Source organism: Sodiomyces alcalophilus (assembly GCF_042370955.1).
Source record: "Sodiomyces alcalophilus JCM 7366 unplaced genomic scaffold ACRALscaffold_7, whole genome shotgun sequence".
Lineage (NCBI taxonomy): Eukaryota > Fungi > Ascomycota > Sordariomycetes > Glomerellales > Plectosphaerellaceae > Sodiomyces > Sodiomyces alcalophilus.
Window position 1 is genome coordinate 203,892 of NW_027263538.1, and position 17,521 is coordinate 221,412.

At 55.0% G+C, this 17,521-nt stretch overlaps 8 protein-coding genes across 8 annotated transcripts; 2 read left to right on the forward strand and 6 right to left on the reverse strand.

Annotated features, from left to right (window-relative positions):
• Positions 1 to 731: 731 nt before the first annotated feature.
• Positions 732 to 2,112, reverse strand: ACRALDRAFT_2029106 (uncharacterized protein; the record flags this gene model as incomplete). The annotated part of the gene is made up of 2 exons (XM_071020570.1): positions 732 to 1,646; positions 1,714 to 2,112. 2 exons carry the CDS (start codon positions 2,110 to 2,112, stop codon positions 732 to 734), a joined length of 1,314 nt encoding a protein of 437 aa, XP_070872249.1.
• Positions 2,113 to 2,595: 483 nt separating this feature from the next.
• On the forward strand, positions 2,596 to 3,174 carry ACRALDRAFT_212689 (mitochondrial 54S ribosomal protein mL49; the record flags this gene model as incomplete). The annotated part of the gene is made up of 2 exons (XM_071023923.1): positions 2,596 to 3,003; positions 3,082 to 3,174. 2 exons carry the CDS (start codon positions 2,596 to 2,598, stop codon positions 3,172 to 3,174), a joined length of 501 nt encoding a protein of 166 aa, XP_070872250.1.
• Positions 3,175 to 3,850: 676 nt separating this feature from the next.
• On the reverse strand, positions 3,851 to 7,279 carry ACRALDRAFT_1065434 (uncharacterized protein; the record flags this gene model as incomplete). The annotated part of the gene is made up of 2 exons (XM_071017157.1): positions 3,851 to 6,511; positions 6,629 to 7,279. The coding sequence occupies 2 exons, from the start codon at positions 7,277 to 7,279 to the stop codon at positions 3,851 to 3,853; spliced, it is 3,312 nt and encodes a 1,103-aa protein (XP_070872251.1).
• Positions 7,280 to 10,473: 3,194 nt separating this feature from the next.
• On the reverse strand, positions 10,474 to 10,974 carry ACRALDRAFT_2036635 (uncharacterized protein; the record flags this gene model as incomplete). Its single annotated transcript, XM_071020808.1, has 1 exon — positions 10,474 to 10,974. A coding segment is annotated over exon 1 (229 nt), but the record flags the coding sequence as incomplete, so codon positions are not given.
• A 514-nt stretch (positions 10,975 to 11,488) lies between these two features.
• On the forward strand, positions 11,489 to 12,098 carry ACRALDRAFT_2043685 (uncharacterized protein; the record flags this gene model as incomplete). Its single annotated transcript, XM_071021373.1, has 3 exons — positions 11,489 to 11,789; positions 11,842 to 11,970; positions 12,025 to 12,098. 3 exons carry the CDS (start codon positions 11,489 to 11,491, stop codon positions 12,096 to 12,098), a joined length of 504 nt encoding a protein of 167 aa, XP_070872253.1.
• A 254-nt stretch (positions 12,099 to 12,352) lies between these two features.
• ACRALDRAFT_2110473 (uncharacterized protein) lies at positions 12,353 to 12,808 on the reverse strand (the record flags this gene model as incomplete). Its single annotated transcript, XM_071023478.1, has 1 exon — positions 12,353 to 12,808. The coding sequence occupies one exon, from the start codon at positions 12,806 to 12,808 to the stop codon at positions 12,353 to 12,355; it is 456 nt and encodes a 151-aa protein (XP_070872254.1).
• Positions 12,809 to 13,725: 917 nt separating this feature from the next.
• Positions 13,726 to 15,244, reverse strand: ACRALDRAFT_1077623 (uncharacterized protein). Its single transcript, XM_071018666.1, has 2 exons — positions 14,998 to 15,244; positions 13,726 to 14,923 (listed from the first exon to the last, which is right to left on the reverse strand). The coding sequence occupies exons 1-2, from the start codon at positions 15,085 to 15,087 to the stop codon at positions 13,793 to 13,795; spliced, it is 1,221 nt and encodes a 406-aa protein (XP_070872255.1). The 5' UTR covers positions 15,088 to 15,244; the 3' UTR covers positions 13,726 to 13,792.
• Positions 15,245 to 15,297: 53 nt separating this feature from the next.
• On the reverse strand, positions 15,298 to 16,917 carry ACRALDRAFT_1065430 (uncharacterized protein). The gene has a single exon (XM_071017156.1). It carries the CDS (start codon positions 16,851 to 16,853, stop codon positions 15,771 to 15,773), a length of 1,083 nt encoding a protein of 360 aa, XP_070872256.1. The 5' UTR covers positions 16,854 to 16,917; the 3' UTR covers positions 15,298 to 15,770.
• Between the last annotated feature and the right edge of the window lie 604 nt (positions 16,918 to 17,521).

The window sequence follows — 17,521 nt, forward strand, 5'->3', positions numbered from 1 at the left end:
TCGGTAACTGAGAGCTGAAGACATCAATTTCTACAGTTAAACGAAAAGGAAATCCGGCGGCCAAGGTGGAAGGGAAAGGGGAAGAGTAAAGGGGCGTCGAGAAGCAAAAGCAGGCATTACAGCCGTGACCTTCAGATGAAGATGGCACCAAGACCAAGCCCCATGCCCCTTGTTTGGTCCGCGGTTGTCAAGTCATGGCTTTCCGTTTTCCGGTCCCCCTTTTCTCGTGATTTGTGTCTCCCGCCGTCCGTCCGTCCGTCCTCTTATAAACCCAAAAACGCCGTGCCATGAGAGATGCCAGCAAAGTCGAAGCCTACCCTCTAAATACCGACTTCTTCCTTTGTGTCCTCTGGTTTCTTTCCGTCCTTTCCGTCGGCTGACTTTCTGTCCGTCCGTCACCGTGTTATTCTTCATGGGTTTCGTAAAAGTGAAGACTACCATCAATGAATGCCCCTAAGCTGCGCTGCAGAGAGCCTCGATCGCTGCCATTACAACAGCCTCGGTAACGTTTCCGTTCAAGGTTTGGCTCGTTGCACATTTTTGCAGCTCTTCTTCCACTTTCTCGACATGAGTAGATCGGACACAATCTCCGACCTCCTGGCTCCACAGGAGGCAACATTCCACAAACCGACAACTCGAGAGATTCAGCCCGCTCCTCATAGGTCCCTCCAAGTTCCCGCTCCTCATAAACCCTCGCCAGGTAACCGCCCCACCAGACCAAAAGAGACACTCTACTTGGACACGGCGGCGTTGAGGACCTGGGTACGGAAGAAACCGCCCTTGGTCTTCTCAATGACCTGCTGGTACACGTTGTTGGGAGGGTGGTTCATGACGACGGTGCCCTCGCGCGAATCAATCTTGGCATCGAGGCGGGTCTCGCGGATGAGGTTGACGATCCACTTCTCGCCGTCGTCGGGGTTGAGGCCGAGCTTGGCGGAGAGGTCGCGGATGTTCATGCGGCTGAAGATCTTGCAGTAGCTCTCGCAGATGAGGTGGCGGGCGGCGTCGACAAAGGCGTCGGCGGAGGCGGCGAGGAAAAAGTCGCCGCGGCAGACCTGCTCGGCGCGGGCGAGGGCGTCGCGGGCGGCGTCAAAGTCGTGGGCGATGTAGAGGGCCGAGACGAACTCGGTGACGGGGTCGGTGTACTCGTAGGCCTCCTGGCGGACGTAGCGGACCACGTCCTTCATCTGCTTCTGGTTCTGGCTCGAGTTGCGCGTGCGCGACCGGCCCGTGATGACGGCGGCGATGAGGTAGCGCAGGATCCACGGGCACGAGGTCTGGATGGTGTTGATGAAGGGCGCGGTGAAGAAGAGGTCGAGGATGGGCTCGCGCGCGGCGTCCGAGTTGAAGAGGGGGAAGAGAGCCCAGTGGATCAGCATGGTGCGGTGGTCCAGCTGCGCCCGCGTGTTGCTGTACAGCTTGGTGTCGATGGACTCTTTCACCTTGATGATTTCCTCCACCGCCGATTCCCAGTTGGTCGTCAGGATTTCCGACGCCAGCTTGCCCCATGTCGCCTGGGACACCTTGTCGTTGTCGGTCGACAGGACGCGGAACTGATAGAGAAGCTCGGCGGCCGAAGCGTAGTTGCCGCAGCGGAACTGGAACTGGCCAAAGTCGTATAGAGCGTTGACCATCTCGATGGTGACCTGTGATTGCTCACTTAGCGTCTCATTCGTCCTTGCCCGATTTTCGAGAGCGAAATAATAAACTCACCTCGTGCTCCTTCTTAAGAAACTCCAAGTTGGCCACCTTGTCACTCCGCAGCTGACCAACGACATCCTCCCTCGTCAAAAGCTCGGAAATGCGTGCCGTGTCCTGCTCGTACTTCTCCAGCTGCGCGATCACCTCGTTCCTCTTCTTCGTGTACTCCGCCGGGGCCTCGTTGACGTTGTTGGCCTCCTTGTACAGCTCGGCGACGTAGTCGGCCATGTTTGTGTCCTCGAGGAGCTTGATCTTGCCGGCCAGGATCTGGCGGGCCTTGGCATCGTCGCCCTTCTCGTCCGCCTTGCCGGCCTCGAATTCGATTAGGGGGAAGAGGAGATGTCGGCTCAGCTGCGAGGCGAGCTTGGGCAAGATGTTCTCGCCGTCGAGGGCGGCGTATATGTCCTCCATGATGGGCGGTCGGTCGGTCGGCCTGGGAGGCTGATCGGGTCGTCGAAAGTTATATTAAGAGATGGCCAAGTTGGAATTCCCAGAGTTGAATAGAGCCCGGGATGCGCACGGGAAATGGCTGGCTTGGCTGACCGTCGGTGTGATTGAAGGATGACGGTAGAGGTGGGAGGGGCAGCAGGCGTTGCGAGTTTTTGGCGATTTTTTTTGGCAAGTCGAGAAATCGATATTGGTGGGGGTTGATGCCAAATGTGTGGGTGCCGAGTGCCGGCTTTACTCCGGAACAGCAGTAAATCCCCGGATCATGGCTGACTCATCAAGCATCCCAGCCGAAATTCACCCGGCGCGAACTTGGCGCTCAGGGCCGAGTTCGTGGAGCTCGGACAGGTAGAAACTTTTGATAGGAAGGAAGCCTTGCATTTCAACGTCGAATTACACCAATCCCTACGACTACCGTACAACAACCAACCCACCGATTCTATTACCATGAGGAGTCTTTTGATCAGGGCGCCTCTCTCTGCCCGCCATGCCACCACCGCAGCCATCCTCCCCTCCCGAGTAATCCTCCCCTCCATTGTCCGCCTCTCCTCGACCTCCTCCACCACCTCACCAGCGACGACACAAGAAGACCAAGCGACGGCCACAATAACCCGCAACTCCTCGTCCACCCCGACAACCCCACAACCTCGCACCAGACCCTACCTCATCAACCTCTCCGCCTCGAACAACTACCCCGTCTACCCCCGGACAAAATCCGCCGGCCAGTCCAGATTCACCCTCATCAAGCACGTCGAGGGCGACAAACGCGCCTTTATCCAGGATCTGTGCGAGGGGACCGGTTTATCACGGGATGATGTTGTCTTGCAGCCCATCACTGGACATGTCCAGGTCAAGGTACGTGTATCTAATGGACGGGCACCACTGGCGCCCTCTTGGTATATCGAAACTAACGGTGTTCCTTCCTCTTTTTAGGGCTTGCACGTCGACAGACTGAAGAAATGGCTTGTTGATTCCTTCGGAAATCCGCACAGGACTCAGGGCCCCATCGATGCCATCGCCCCATGAAAAACTACACCCCGCCACTTCCATGGTCGTCATATGTAAAGTCGTATACGGAGCGGCAGGGCCTGGATTGGCCGGGACATTGGCATGGCTGAGGACGAACCGCTGGGTCTAGCCTATGAACCGTATAGCCATGGACATACTCCTGCGCCAGGCAAATGGCATGGCTCCAAGGACGGAGTGTAGGATAGGGAGCGGGAACGCGGCTTCGAGCTGATTTCATGCAGGTGACAGACAGGGTGGAGGATGTGAAGAGATCCCTTGGAGCCGACATGAAGAGGGCCAGAGGGCCCATTTTCACAATGTACTACCACTTTTGATGCCTGCATCGCACCATATATTACATCCTTGTATTCATACGCGCCGTTGTCTACATGCACCCACGCACCACAAGTCAAACTGACATCAACGCATCCGACTTGCCTGTCACCAGCACATCAGTCACGGCGATAAGAACGTCTGTCAGGGGTATTGGTCACATTCGCATCATGCAAACACCTGCGCAACTTGCTGCTAAACCCTACACGAAAACGAGGATATCTCTAATCAACCCTGTAAAAGCTCGGCCACCTCCATGTCCATTTTCCTAACATAACATTTTCCGCCCGCTGAATGTATTGTAACAGTGATACATTTGACTGAGAAAAGCATATACCATCAGAGAAACACACCTCCCCCATCATGTCTCGTAGTTCAGTGACATGTAGGAAACGAGGTTCTTCACCACGCCCTCGCCGGCCCAGTGCATTGACAGGACACGCATCAGCTGGACGAGCGTGCTGATCGACGGCGCCGCGGCGACAGGAGCCTTCGACTTGTCCTGGGGATCGTGCGCCTTCTCGGTCAGCTTCTGCAGCGTGCTGACCCCCAAGCGGATGATGTAGCTAAAGTCCGCATCTCGTCCGCCGCTCGCATCGCGCGTAAATGTCAGCAGTCTGACCAGGTGCAGCAGCCCCGACGAGAACCCGTTGCTGCTCGCCAACCACCCGCGAACGACGCCCGCCTCGGGACCAGGCGCCAGAGACGCCAGAATGTTGACCGCCATCAGCCCCTGCATGAGAATGGGCTTCCGCTCCATGACGATCGATTGCGACGGCATGGAGATCTCGGGTAACAACTGCATGGGAAGGACCGAAATACCCATGGCAAACGCCTTGGTCAGGAGGTCGTAAGGCGGCGTGCCACCGGCATCCAGCGCGAAGATGGCCTTGAAATGGGTCCGGTTGGGCTCGTCGCGAGCCAGCAGCTTGGCCATGGCGTCGACAGCGTAGGAGAGGTAAGGGTGCACGGAAGGCTCGTACGGGGGGAAGAAAAGCCGACCGTCCTTGGCCGTGGTCGGCCCAGGTCCCGGGGCGAACGCCAGCAAGAAATGCAGCAGACACAGAGCGTGTTCCCTGTTCGAAATGGTCGCAGCGCCGGCGACGTTCGACACGAAGACGATGGCGTCCTTCATGAGTTCGAGCGTGTTGGCGTGGGTGCGCAGGAGCATGTTGCGGGTCCCAAGATACCGGACGAGTACACAGAGCAGGTTCATCACTGCTTCGTCCGCCAGAACCTCGTCATTCTCTAACCTCCTCATCTGAGGAGCACCCGGGCGCGGCGGCATCTCCTCGTCGATATCAAACGATAGGTTTCGGAGGATCATGAAGATGCAGGCCAAACGATCCACGGCGCGGTCCAGGTGATACTCGGCACTTCCAAACACGGGTATGTGTCGAATGTTCATCTTCTCCGTCCAACACGCCCTCGCCACCTCTTCGTAGGAAGTCAGCTGGATTTCGTCCGACACTTCTACCGTGTCCTCGGCGAGCTGTTCGAGTTGCTCCTCGGCGCAATCGACGAGCGCCTCGACGAGCTCCTCACAGGACTTCAAGTGGATCTGCATGTGCCTGTGGGGACTCCTCGTCACGGTAGCGAGAGTATCCAGCGCCATTCGGACTTCGGCGTGAAGGCCGGATTCTATGCTCCGCGTGAGCGCCTGCAAGTCAATCACCTCGAGCTCCGACAGGTGGGGGACATCTGGTCGCAGCATGTCAATCTGCATGCCAAGCTTGTCGTATTCCTTCAGTTCGGCTCCACCAACGTCCTTAGGCAGCCGAATGCTGGGCGGGTAGACATCCGACTCTCTCGATAGTCGGATCAGGGGAGGGGTCTTGGGTCGGTTTGCGGGCGGCTCGGGTTCGGAGGCGGGAACGGGAACGGGAACGGGGGCTTGTGGCACGGGCATGCTTGTTCGTCTGGCCTGTGCTGGCGACGGTGCGGGCAGGCCACTGGCTTGGGCCGGCATGGGTCGCGGAGTTCTGGAGACGCTAGTGCGGCCCTGGCTCGGAGTGGTGGCGGGCTCTCGGCTTTGTGGATGGGCTTGAGGACTCATACCGTTGACCGGTTGCTGACCACCATATGACTGTTGCTGTACAGGAGTGGGACTGTGGCCGGGTAGTATATGGGACGGTTGCTGGCCAGGCTGCGCTATCTGTGCCTGGGCCATCTGGGCCTGTGCCATTGGCCCTTGTGCCATCAACGGCTTCGTCGGCGTGGCCGGTTGGGCGCCAGGCATGCTCTGGGCTTGCAGGCCGGCTTGCTGCTGCATCATCCGCTGCTGACTCTGTTGCGACGCCATGAACTCTTCAAACCGGAGGAGATTTCGCTCGTATAGCTCCCTAACAAACTGAGGCGCCTGTGGTATCTGAGCCGGATGGAAGCCAAGGGCGTTGCCAACTTGAGGCCAGTAGTTTGACGCCGAGATTGATTTGTATCCTCCTCTCGACTGGACCAACTGGAAGAGGTGCGCCAGGTTGACTGGCCGGTTTGCGATGGCGGCGTTCGTCTCCAGCGGCAGGCCCTTGGATTGCATGAACCTGGCAAGAGTCTTTAGGAACTGCTCCTGCTGCATGGTGCGCTGTTGGAGTCGCATAGCACCACCAGGCGGCAGCTGGCCATTGGGCATCTGCATGGGTTGTTTGGGCATCATGCCCCGGCCCTGTGCCATGTTTTGGGCCTGTAATTGCGCGGCCATCTGCATGCTTTGCATGTTGGGGTGCATGTTTTGCATGGTCCCTTGTGCCTGGAGCTGTTTTTGGAGGCGCGCCTGGTAGGCAGCCATTTGCTGCTGGTCCATCTGGCCGCGAGCCGCCTGCATAGCGGGCGGGAACATCTGGTTCGGCATCTGCTGCTGCATCTGCTGTTGCATTTGTTGCTGTTGCAGCATTTGCTGCTGCATGTGCGGCGGCATCTGCTGGGCCATGTGTTGTGCCATCTGCGGCGTCATCTGGGTCCCCATCTGGCCGCCCATGTGAGTGCCCATTTGCGCTCCCATGTGAGCTCCCATCTGGGCCCCCATCTGTTGTTGCGGCATCATTCCGGGCATGGCATTCGGGTTCGACGAAGGACGCGCGGGTGACGGGGCGGCGGTGAAATTGGCATTGAATCCCTGGGGCATGGTGGGCATCGCCTGCACGTAAGAGTTCGGGTTGGGTTGGGGCGTGCCGTGCTCGGATGGGGCGGGAGACGGCTGTGCACCGAATTGTTGAGCGCCGGGCGAAAAGGGGTGCGGCGAGGCGGTCGCGACTCGCTGTGGGACGCTGCCGGGGCGCATGTTGGTTCCCATGATGGGCGAAGGAGTCGCATTTGCGGAACCATTCGGCTGAAGGTGATTATAGGCAGCAGGCTGGGCTTGGCCGGCTGGATTCTGCTGCGGCATACCACCGGGCTGGTAGCCGGGAAACTGTTGGGGCGTCTCGGAGCGCGATGTTGGTAGCATGCCCGGGTTCGGACGTGGCGAGCCAGCGAGGCTATCCTCGCGGGGGCGAGGTCGTTTCGAGGGAATAACCGAGTTTGTCTGATAAACGGAACTTTGAAAGGACGGGGAGGCGTTGGGCATCTGCATGCCATTCTGCACGGCGGCAGCCAGTTGGTGCTGCTGGTGTTGATGTGGCTGGGGATTTCCGGCGAATTGTTGTCCCGGGTTGAACTGGGCAGAGTTGCCCATGAACGAAGACGGGTCCATCATGGCAGCCGGTGTAGCATTCGAATCGTTCATAAAAGGGAAGCCGTTGCCATTTGAATTGTTGTGATTGGGGACAGTGGCCTCGTTGATCCAGGCACTCATGGCTGATGCGGACGAAGACAACCCATCGGCATCTAAGGAATCGAGAATCGGAAGTCAGCAACAAGTCGGATCGTTAAGCGACGTTCATCGAGATGAGATAAGGCTGGAGGAATGGGACGGTGATGATGGTGGGTGCGGCGGTTGGTCCGCGGCACGCGTCGCGAGTGGGAAGAGTGCTGTGTGGGTACGTTCTGTCAACAGCAGATTGGCAGGGATTTTTTTGGATTGATTTTTTTTCGGGGAGGGAGGGGGGACAAGAAAGAACCGTGCCACCAAGGCTGACAGGGAACGTAGAGGAACGCTGGGTCATACCTTACTAGTAAGAATAGTAATTGCCTATGCTTAGAGAAATGGACGAGGGTGAGAAGAACGGCTAGGAGATAGGCGAGCAGGATGAGGGAAGGGAAGGTCCAAGCTCGCGTCTGATGGCGCGCTGTTGTGAGGAGCAAAACCGTAGGCTGCGACGGGGAAAGGGGAGAAGTACAACGGGTGGGTATGTACTGTATGTACCCCCTGCTCGCCGTGCTAATAGGATAGACAATATTATGGGCGAGATGCGAGAGAATAGTATTCCGTAAAAAATCGACACGAATAATGAGGGGAGACGATAATATGAGAGAGACACCCGCAGCGCCAGAGGTTTTTTGCCCAGGCGACAGACACTGCGAACAGCGACAGCGGGCCACGAGCGAGAAATGAGAGGGAGACCAACGCGCACCGTGCGTGGTGTGGTGCACGATAGCTTCACAGGCTCAACCAACTCTTGTCGCCGATTAAACAAGGGAGGTCAGGAGCCAGACGGGCAAAAGCGTAATGGTGTCGGACCGGGGAGGGGAAGCAAGATGGGGGCTCGGTCGGTCGGTCGGTCGGTCGGCTGGCTGGCTGGCTGCAATGGAACGAGAACGGACGGCGAAAAAAGAGAGCGGCGAGCGTGTCGAGGGTACGGTACAACGACGAGGGCAAGAGGACAGAAAAGGAGCGACTGTTCTCCCTTTGCCTCTCCTCACTCGTCAGCAGTACGACGCCGAAGCACGGACCAGGGGGATAGGCTTGGAAAAAAAAAGAGAAGGAAAAAAAGGATTGGGCGAAAAGGGGGGCGGAAGGTCGGCGGCGGTGTTACGAAATTGGATTGAGAAGGTAAGGTGGGAAAAAAAAGCCGTTCCGTGTGGAAGAGAGAGAAATGAGAGGCGAGGTGAGTGACCAAACAAACAGAGAGGGACGCGGCGGGAGCCAAAGAAAATCTGGCCCAGACTGTGACAGCCACTTCCTTGGACTAAGATCAGAAAGTGCCATGCTCCTTGTACTGATGCGGACTAGTGTCGTGGATAAGCCGAGTACGGTTCGACCAATGGGGTGGTGTGTTAGTCGGGTAAAATGCGAAGGGAGCCTCCCTGTTAGTCGAAACTGAGAGACGCTCTGCTTTGCACTAACAGGAAACTTGGTTCCGCGCCTTGGGGCCGTAACCCGGGCGTTTCCGCCCTGCCCGTATCCAGGATGGTACGAAGTACAACTCTCGAAACAAGGGATGAGATCACGAGATCATCCACTTGTCCAGCAAGGGTAAATGGATATGATATGAACTGCGAAATGATGAGCGCTTTCTTCCCCGAGCCCGCTTACCTCGCAGTCGTTTTTTTTCCAAGTCCATTGAATCTTCAAGAGCGTAAAGAGGGACGATGAGCAGATTGAGACGAGAAAAGGTACGCCGATGGGCAAGGACATAGGATAAGCTCTTCTGTCTCCCCTCCCACCATCGCTCGCTTCCGGTAGGCAGCACGCAGCAAATGGAGGGGAGCCCGACGGCCGGTCTCGGTGAGTGCGGTCCTGGTAGTAAAACATCCAGCTGGGCATCTGGTGTTGACGAGCACGCAGGAAGAACGCCCGAGTGCGGCTCGAGCCAATGTCTCACGGCTGGTATGGGCATCCCAGGTAGGGTGGGTCGTAAGCACATGCCATATGTTGCCCTGGAACATGAGAAGCGGTGGTCTGTGAAACAACGTCTCGTCGTGTATAAGTGTTCCCGTCACAGCAATGTACAATGTAGGTACACAACAAGTACATCGACTCGTCCAGGGAGCTTTGTCGAGGAGTAGGAAAGGCGCTTTCCGTAAGTATCGCATTCGTATACTCCTGGGGCGGGTGGCTTGCCGTCTCGTTTGGTCTGCTGAAATTCAAAACTCAAAGCAAGCCATCGATGGTCCCCGCAACACAAAAAGACAGGGTCTGCGCTAGGCTTGTGCCAAACCATTGGGGAGGGAGGCCGTGTTCGGCGGGGTCAGTCAGTTGGTCTGGGCATCGTCTGCTGTCCGGTGCTCTTGTCCTTTTTTTTTTTTCACCCTCGTTCTTGTCGTCGCTTGCCATTGCGACCGTTCAGCCGTGTGTTCCGATATTCGTTCATATCCATGATCAAGAAATGGATTTTGCCCTCTCGCTGGTTGAGAGGTCCCATCGCTCAGAAGTGCTGTCCCATGACCCAATTTGGGACTTCCACGGTACCGGGTACCAATGTACCAGGGTAGTATTTTGGTAGCAAAGGGCAGCGAAAGCAGCAACAACGCGAGGGCCAAATCAGACCAGAAAAGATATAGCAGAGGGCGAGGAATAGGCAAAATGGAAGAGTGAAAGGAGAGAAACAAGTTGGGAGAGAGAAACAGAAAGGGATTGGAAAAGAAGAGGGAGGGGGGCGTGTTGGGCGGTTCTTATGAGAACCTGAACGTCAGGTGAGGAAGGTACCGGCCTCATATGCCAGTGCCAGGTACGGGCGGAGGGGAGGGTACATTCCCTTCATCTCGTCTTACCGCCACCATCCGGATCGCCTGTAAATCCCCGGACCACCACCACCATGAACTATAGTTGTCCAGTCCGTCATTTCCATGATGAGAATTCTGATTCCATTTTTCGTCTCGCGAGTTTTCCATCTTTTACGTGGGCTGTGATTCCAGGGAAATTTCAACATCTTTCAAGTCTGAAGCCCACCTGTCCTCCTCTGCTCTCCCCCCCCCCGTCCCCCCTCCCCCAACTTCCCTCGAAATGAATCAAAAAATGGACAAAAGATTTGGCTCGATTCCCACCCTTGGGCCCCTTCCGCAGTCGCAATGTCCGGCATGCCCGTCCTACGCTACTGGCAAGTCCCTGATGCCCAGAAATTCGTCATGTGGGCCCCTTTGCTTCGTCGCCGGGCTTGGAGATGCGGTCGGTCGATGGCATTCTCGTCGAGTTGGCCAATATTGTTCGCTTCGCTCGCCTCGTCACATCATTACGAAGTAGGTACTCAGTAGACAAAGTAGCACATGGTCCAATGGCTGTAATGTCATGACATATCGCTCCCCTCCTCTTTGATTGTCATCTGGATCCCCATCAGGCCGCACTGCCTCTGTGGCTCTCGACCCGGTCGTTTCGTTCCTTGTCCGCCCTTCTTGCGTCTTTTCCCGTCCCCCCGGCTTCGTGCGTTGTGTGGGGATGATAATCCCTCCATCCATCATGGTAATCTCGTCCCCCCGGCCTTCGTGATTATTATCTTCCCTTGCTCAACGTATTTCGAATTCTTTATTGACGGCCCAGCCGGTCCACGGAAACGTCAAACACCAGCTTGGCTCAGCTATTCGTATCTACTCAGGAATAAAAAGGTCCGTATTGGACTGTGGCGGTCCGCCCATCATGTGCCACCTCCACTTGGCTCGTCTAGTCCGCCCCGTCTGCATCACCCCTCTTACACTACAATCGGGCACGGGAAATGTAGTAGGACTCGAAATTCCCGACGAACTAGGGCTGCCATTCGTATCTGGGAGATCAAAGGCAAAGCCAGACACAAAACTTCAATCGCGCTCTAGGGAGTACGACAAACAGCCACCGAAGCCGTGGCCAGGTTGTATGCGTCATGTAGTTGATGGCTTGATGACTCTGGTTTTCTGGAGGAATTATATCGAATACTCTTCCACGGGAAATCGCGTGGTGCCGCTGCTATACAGGCGAGGCCGCTTTCTGTCGCACAGGCCACGACAAGCTCGGTTTCAGGTGCGGAATAACAAGCTGCCGAACGGTGAGATAGATTACCTGTTAGGTTATAATAACTAGGTAGCTGATGTTACCTACGCGTTCATATGTGTACATATCTGCCACTTTCATTTTCACTCCCCACCCCAAGTCGAAACCACCATGCTACTATAACCGCGGTATCCTTCAGATCGTGCCTGCAATCTATCGCACACAATGCGGTACATATTTCTACAGAGAGCTGGCCTCAAGAGGCGTGCAATCAGCAGAAACTTCTGGTGTCGCTCCTTCCACGAGGCAAAGGCGCGATTCACTACCATCGATCCAAAAGGGTTACCTGTTTCGTACGAAACCGAAATTAGAGTCGGAGAACCGCACGAAGCATTTGTATACGTTGAACCAGAGATCGGGAACGCCATCAAATCTTCAATCATACAACAAACCGGAATGGACCTAACAAGAGATCTAGAGAGGCTCCCTCTTGAATTCAACCACAAGTCTTATCACTTTACTTATAGTACGTCCCCTTTCCAGAATACAATATATAGCTCTCTATTGACGCCTTGTAGAGACTTTGCCGTTCCCGCGAGTCGATATTCCACAAGACCTTCCCCGCCAGACCAGTGGCGATATCAGTCCGGCCACGCTCTGGCTTTCAGGCAATTGGCATGCCATAACACTTGATGGAACTGATGACGGTAGGTCTCTATAATCGTATTAGTATCTATCCATAATAGTCTAATTCTTCCTAGAGAGCTTTGAACAAGCATCGAGGGCTAGCGCCAGGCAACTTAAGGGTGCATTGGAGAAGCTCAAGGACAGCTAGAAATGTCACTAGAGTGAAAGGCGGGCGTATATCTAATAGTTACTGTTGATGGAGCGCCTGACAACCAATAGTAGGAGCGTCAAAACGCAGATTTACCATGTCTTTAAGAAAATGCTATCACATTTGCATGGCTAACAAGGAAGGCATCCCGGCTCTATGCAAGCTGGCTGCCACATACTTCGGCCCCGAAACCAAGGCAAGGCTTTTCCTCCCTGTTTGGCCAGGACACTTTCATTACCGGCCAACGTATTCCACTAGACCTGCTCGGACTCTGACGCATATTTCTCAATCTCGCTCGTAAGTCTGTCGAGGGGCTTAGCAATGCTCCGGTAAGACTCCGCTAAGTCCCTGGCGGTCCACGTGTGTGTCGCGACAGCAACATGGGCGTTCTTCAAATGATCATCCACTTCATCTTTTCCGAATGGTTCTTCCTGAAGTTGATGCCCGTTGATTTTCAGAAACATATCTGCCGCCAGAAGCGCAATTCGCTTATTACCATCCTGGTAGGCGTGGTTAAGGATGAGTTTCTCGGCAAGGATTCCTGCCAGCTGAAAGAGATCAGTTTGGCCGTAGTGTTTATGATTCTGTGGCGAGTAAACCGCGGATTCCAGCAGGGGTAGTTGAGTAGGTTTGGCCAGCGTGATATGCGTCTCATAGAGCCTTATGACTTGGGCGCTGGTAAGGAAGCGTAGTAGTCCCCTCGATGACATGAGTGCAATATTATCGAGAAGGTAGCTAATGGGACGGTAGTTTGGAACAGGTGGTGAACGGTTGACTGGGAGAGAGGAAACTGCGGCTGGGATACAACTGCAAGTTCGCTATGCCTTAAATACGTGGGCAAAGGCGAGGGACAGGCGATTTCAGCCCACACTCGCAGAACCCTATTATGGACGTGTCGTTCTCCCCTCTCCCCTGGCGCCCTCCCCCTCTCTATCACAAGCCAAACGCAGGCCAATAGCGCGTACATATAATGTCCTAGAAACGAAAAATGGCAAAGGCCAATCGCATCTGAGGTCATTGGCGCGCGGCTGTAGGTGGCCTCAGCCCCTCGCGTCGACCAGCTGGCCCTACAGGAATAGCTCCGCCCATAGTGGTTTCGCCAAGCGCCAGGGTAGTATTTCCTTGCTCCACGTCTCTCCCATGAAGTTCCTTCACATTTCACTTGACTATGAACTCGGCAGCCTGCAACGGGTGACGCCAAGGATGTAATGGCGCTTCGAATGGGGCGAAGACACGGCGACGAAGAGAGCAACGAGCGCGCCACACCAAGATGTTTACTAGCTTGTAGTTTCGCGTACCTAGAGTGCCACGAGTATCCTAATTGCGGACTGGGCCCTGGATAATAAGCTACGTGTGGGGTAAGGGAGGGTTACTAATTGGGAGTAGGGAATTCCGGTAACTCACGACGTCACGGTCTTTTTGGGGTGGGAAATCATCGATCCTACGAGCTTTGGCGTATAACAGTGTCTCTGCTTTCCAGCATAGCATGTCACTGACTTGGCATTGGAATGACCTGGTGCATCACAAGTAGACAGGCAGTCGCCTCCGCAGTTTGTACAGGCTAGACAGTGACCAAAGACACAGGAAGCCGGCCTCTGAATACCTACGGCAACATCACACAAGCCACAGAATACTACACAGAGTTGTAATGAAATTGAGACGCAATGCAAATAGGTATCTTGAGTGCATTTCCGCTATTCTTGTAGTTTCCTCTTCGTATGTTCCAACACAAACCTGATACCCTCGTCGAGACCCTCCAGCGCGAGAACGGGATCAATCCACCCAATCGTCTTCTGCCGCAGCTCTGCCGGGTCCGAGGTCGACTCCAAGCCCTCCGACAACCGCGAAAGAGTCTCGCGTAGACCGCGCGGGTAAGCAGCCGAGAATGGGCTGGCTCCCACAAGCGGCATCGTGCTATAGCAGTACCATGTCGCGGGGGCCTTTTCGTACTCCTGGACCATCGCATCAAGCACATGCTGCAGCATCTTGCCCTGGACAGACACGGAAGTAAACCCGGCGAAGAGCTCGAAGAACCTTTCGGCCACCCTCTCGTTGTAAAAGGGCTGTTTCCTCGCAATGTCAAAGATGGCCCGCGGTATGGCGCCGTCCATGGCCGGGTTGTTCTCGAGAGCGTCCTCGGTCCTGTCGTCGAATACCGGCGGAGGCGCGTCTTTCCCGGCCGTGGGCTCCGGTAGGATCAGCCCGCCCTCGTCCGCCTCGTCCTCGTCAAAGTTGAACTGAATCTCGTCGTCGTCATCCACCTGCTCGGCCGCCAGCGCCGCGGGCTTCTGTCCCGTCTGTCTCTTCTTGCTGCCCTCCTTCCTCTTCTTCCGCTCCACCTTGTCAAGCCACTGCATCTCGCACCGCGCGTACTCGATCCACAGGACGTCGTCGGTCGTGCAGAACCGGCACCCCCGCATAAAGTATGCCCTGGCGGAGGTCATGTCTCCGTTCGTGGCCGCTTTCTGGCCCGCGAGGACCCAGAGCTCGGCATCGCGCGGCATCAGTCGTAATACGCGCGTCATGGTTTTCCGCCAGCGCTTCGTGGCCTTGATCTTGGCCGCGTACTCGAGGTACTCGAGCCAGAGCTCCTTGGACGCCGGCCGCTTGCCGACGGCTCGCTCGTAGATGGCCAGTACCCGCGCTTGCGTCGCATGCTGGGAGACCACATGCCGGATCTTGAGGCGTTCGCAGCGTTTGGCCCGCAGGGCGTCGAGGTTGATCTCCCAAGCGGCGTAGGCGGAAAAGTCGGATGGGTTGACGCCAGGGGCTAGGACTCTATGTTCGAAATCGCTGCGCCGTTGGACTATGGAGCGAATTTCTTCCTGGCCGAAAGTCAGTTTACGTTGGTCCTCCGGGTTCAATTACACGGTAAATGGTGGGAAATATGGCGACTAACCTTTGAAAATATTTCCTTCTCTTCCCATTCACGGAGTTGGGGAACGGACCGTTCCAGGTAGAATCGGGCCTTGTCTGCAACGCCAGCCATGGTTATGACGCTGTACGCTGTGCGCTGTACGTATGGACTGGGCCTGATCGGCGTCTACCGTTCTGATTGCGAAATCTGCGCGTTGTCGGTCGAGTCGAGCAGTATATAGAGAGGAAAAATGCACGAGGCCGAGTACTTGGACCCGCGCCGTTGTAATTTGTCCAAGGCATGAATTTGGGTTTTATTGGAGACAGGATAGCGGGCTCTGACAATGCTACAGACTAAATTGTATAGTAATCAGATGACTAAGACTGAGAATATTACTAAGCTTTAAAAGCTTGACCTTGTACTCCTTGTACTCCTGTCATTATATTTGGCCTGTGCGACACTCGCCGATCTACATGAATGAGCTGCCACTCGGCGTCGGAACACTGAATAAGATGTCCTTGCCGTCTGGGAGTCTTAGGAATCATCAGCACCAGTAGTCGGGTACGCGGACGAGGTGTTCGAAACATTACCGGAACCCCTTGTACACATAACATGTCAGTGGGAGTATAAAGCCGACAGAGATCTCCTTTCTGCTCCTGCAGCTTGGGTAATGCGCGTACAACGGAGCGACCACGTTGGGACCCCTTGAGACGTCGTGTATAGCATCTTGCGACGGATGTACCTCTGACCACAGCTTCAAAGCCGGTACACAAGGGAAGAGTGTGGTTCATGGGCAAGCATCCTCCATACTGATTCTACGTTGTGCACCAGGTACATCGGCTGCGTATTACAGCGAAGGCATAGCCAAGTCCTCGTATCATCTTCACCTTTGAGGTGAGGGGGATGCAATGATATGGGACGTGAAAGGAACCGCCGGGAAAATGTCGCGACGGGTGGTCTAGCCCGTCCAGAAAGGCGAGAGGAATCCGAGCGGCGTAGAAGTAGAGGCTCTGCCCATCTGTGGGCAAGGCGAAAAGATGGACGGCTATCGTTGCATCTACGCCCGCTGCTGCCTTTCCTTCCGCGACGAACCGTGACTGTTGCTGCTGGGCCAGCGCAATCAGGACAGCCACTATATATGGGTCTTCTTCTTCTTGTGCAGGGCGGATGCGGCGTCGATGTCTCGCCCGGAGGCGTGCGATCGGCCAGTTTGCCCGTGAGGTGGTCGAGGACAGTTTGATGGACTTATCACGTCGCACGCCGAGGTTCTTGAGATCGATGTAGCCGAGGCAAGGGACATTGGGCGTGGACGAGCATGAGAAAACTCCCTCAAGTCGGAGAGTGGTTACGACTCGCCGATGAAAGTAGAGAGGTAACTGGAAATGCGTATAGACGGCGGGAGGCGGACGAGGGCGCACGGAGCCTATGTGCGCATAGTGAAAACCGTGAGCGTCGAGGATGGCTTGTACATATAGGGTTTTGATTTCGTTGGATCGTGTGCTTAGTATATGCGTCGCCGCCTCTACGACCGTGTCTTGCGAGATATTTGATACTCCTGCCGCCATCAGCTGGCCCTCTGTACCTTCGATCGAGGCATCGGGTACGTCTGACCCCGTGCTACTTTCGCTCGCAAGAGGGCGGGAAGTGAAATGGCACCCTAAAAGCTGCAGATGATCCGCGGTCCATTTGAGAGGCGAAACATACAGCCGCGTTCGATGGTGCTCTCGAAGAACAGCATTGATCGATAGCGGCTCAGGAGACTCTACCGAGTTCGGTGATACCGACGGGGGCGATGACGTCCCAGTGAGCGTGAAATCGTGACGGCGCGTTTGTGCGGTCAATGGGGAACACGCTTCTGCTTTCCGCGTCGCAGCAGGGTGAAGGGAGGTGGCGGACATGTTGTTTAAAGAGGAATTCGGTCAGGACTCTAGCCCGGCGTTGTGTTGTTGATTCCTTGCTCAGAGGATGGGCGATTTAATACGACCCACTTGCGAGTTACCGGAGGCCGTATATAAATACGGAACAGAGTGGCTCGGATAAACTACGTGCCGAGTTAAAGCCACAGGATATTTGTCACATGACTAAATGGGTTATGTAAATACAGCTATACTGGTACGGCTACGCAGCGCGGTCTTTGGTATCCGAGTAGCCGATTAGTATACTTTAGCTGAGGCATAGCCTATATATAGCTTATCCTATAGCAGCCCCTATAGCGAGGAATCAAGGAATTAATAATCTCTTCATAGCTTAGTTCGGTAATAAAAGCACCTTATACGATAGTTATACCCTGACCCCTGTTTAATTATTTAAGGGATTGTCTAGAAGACCTAGATACTCTGATATTCGGCCTATAATCGTGGCGTTTTAGTAGGGCTATAATAAAGTTACTAAGCACCCTAATTACTATATATATTTTATATATACCTTACGTTGTATATCTTAAGTAGGATAATCTAGCTATTATCACTATTATATAGGCACTAATTCATTTAATCCATTTACCTTATTCTTATTATCTTAACGCTCCTTACTAACGGATTAATTCTGCCCTTAAACTCAGCCAAAA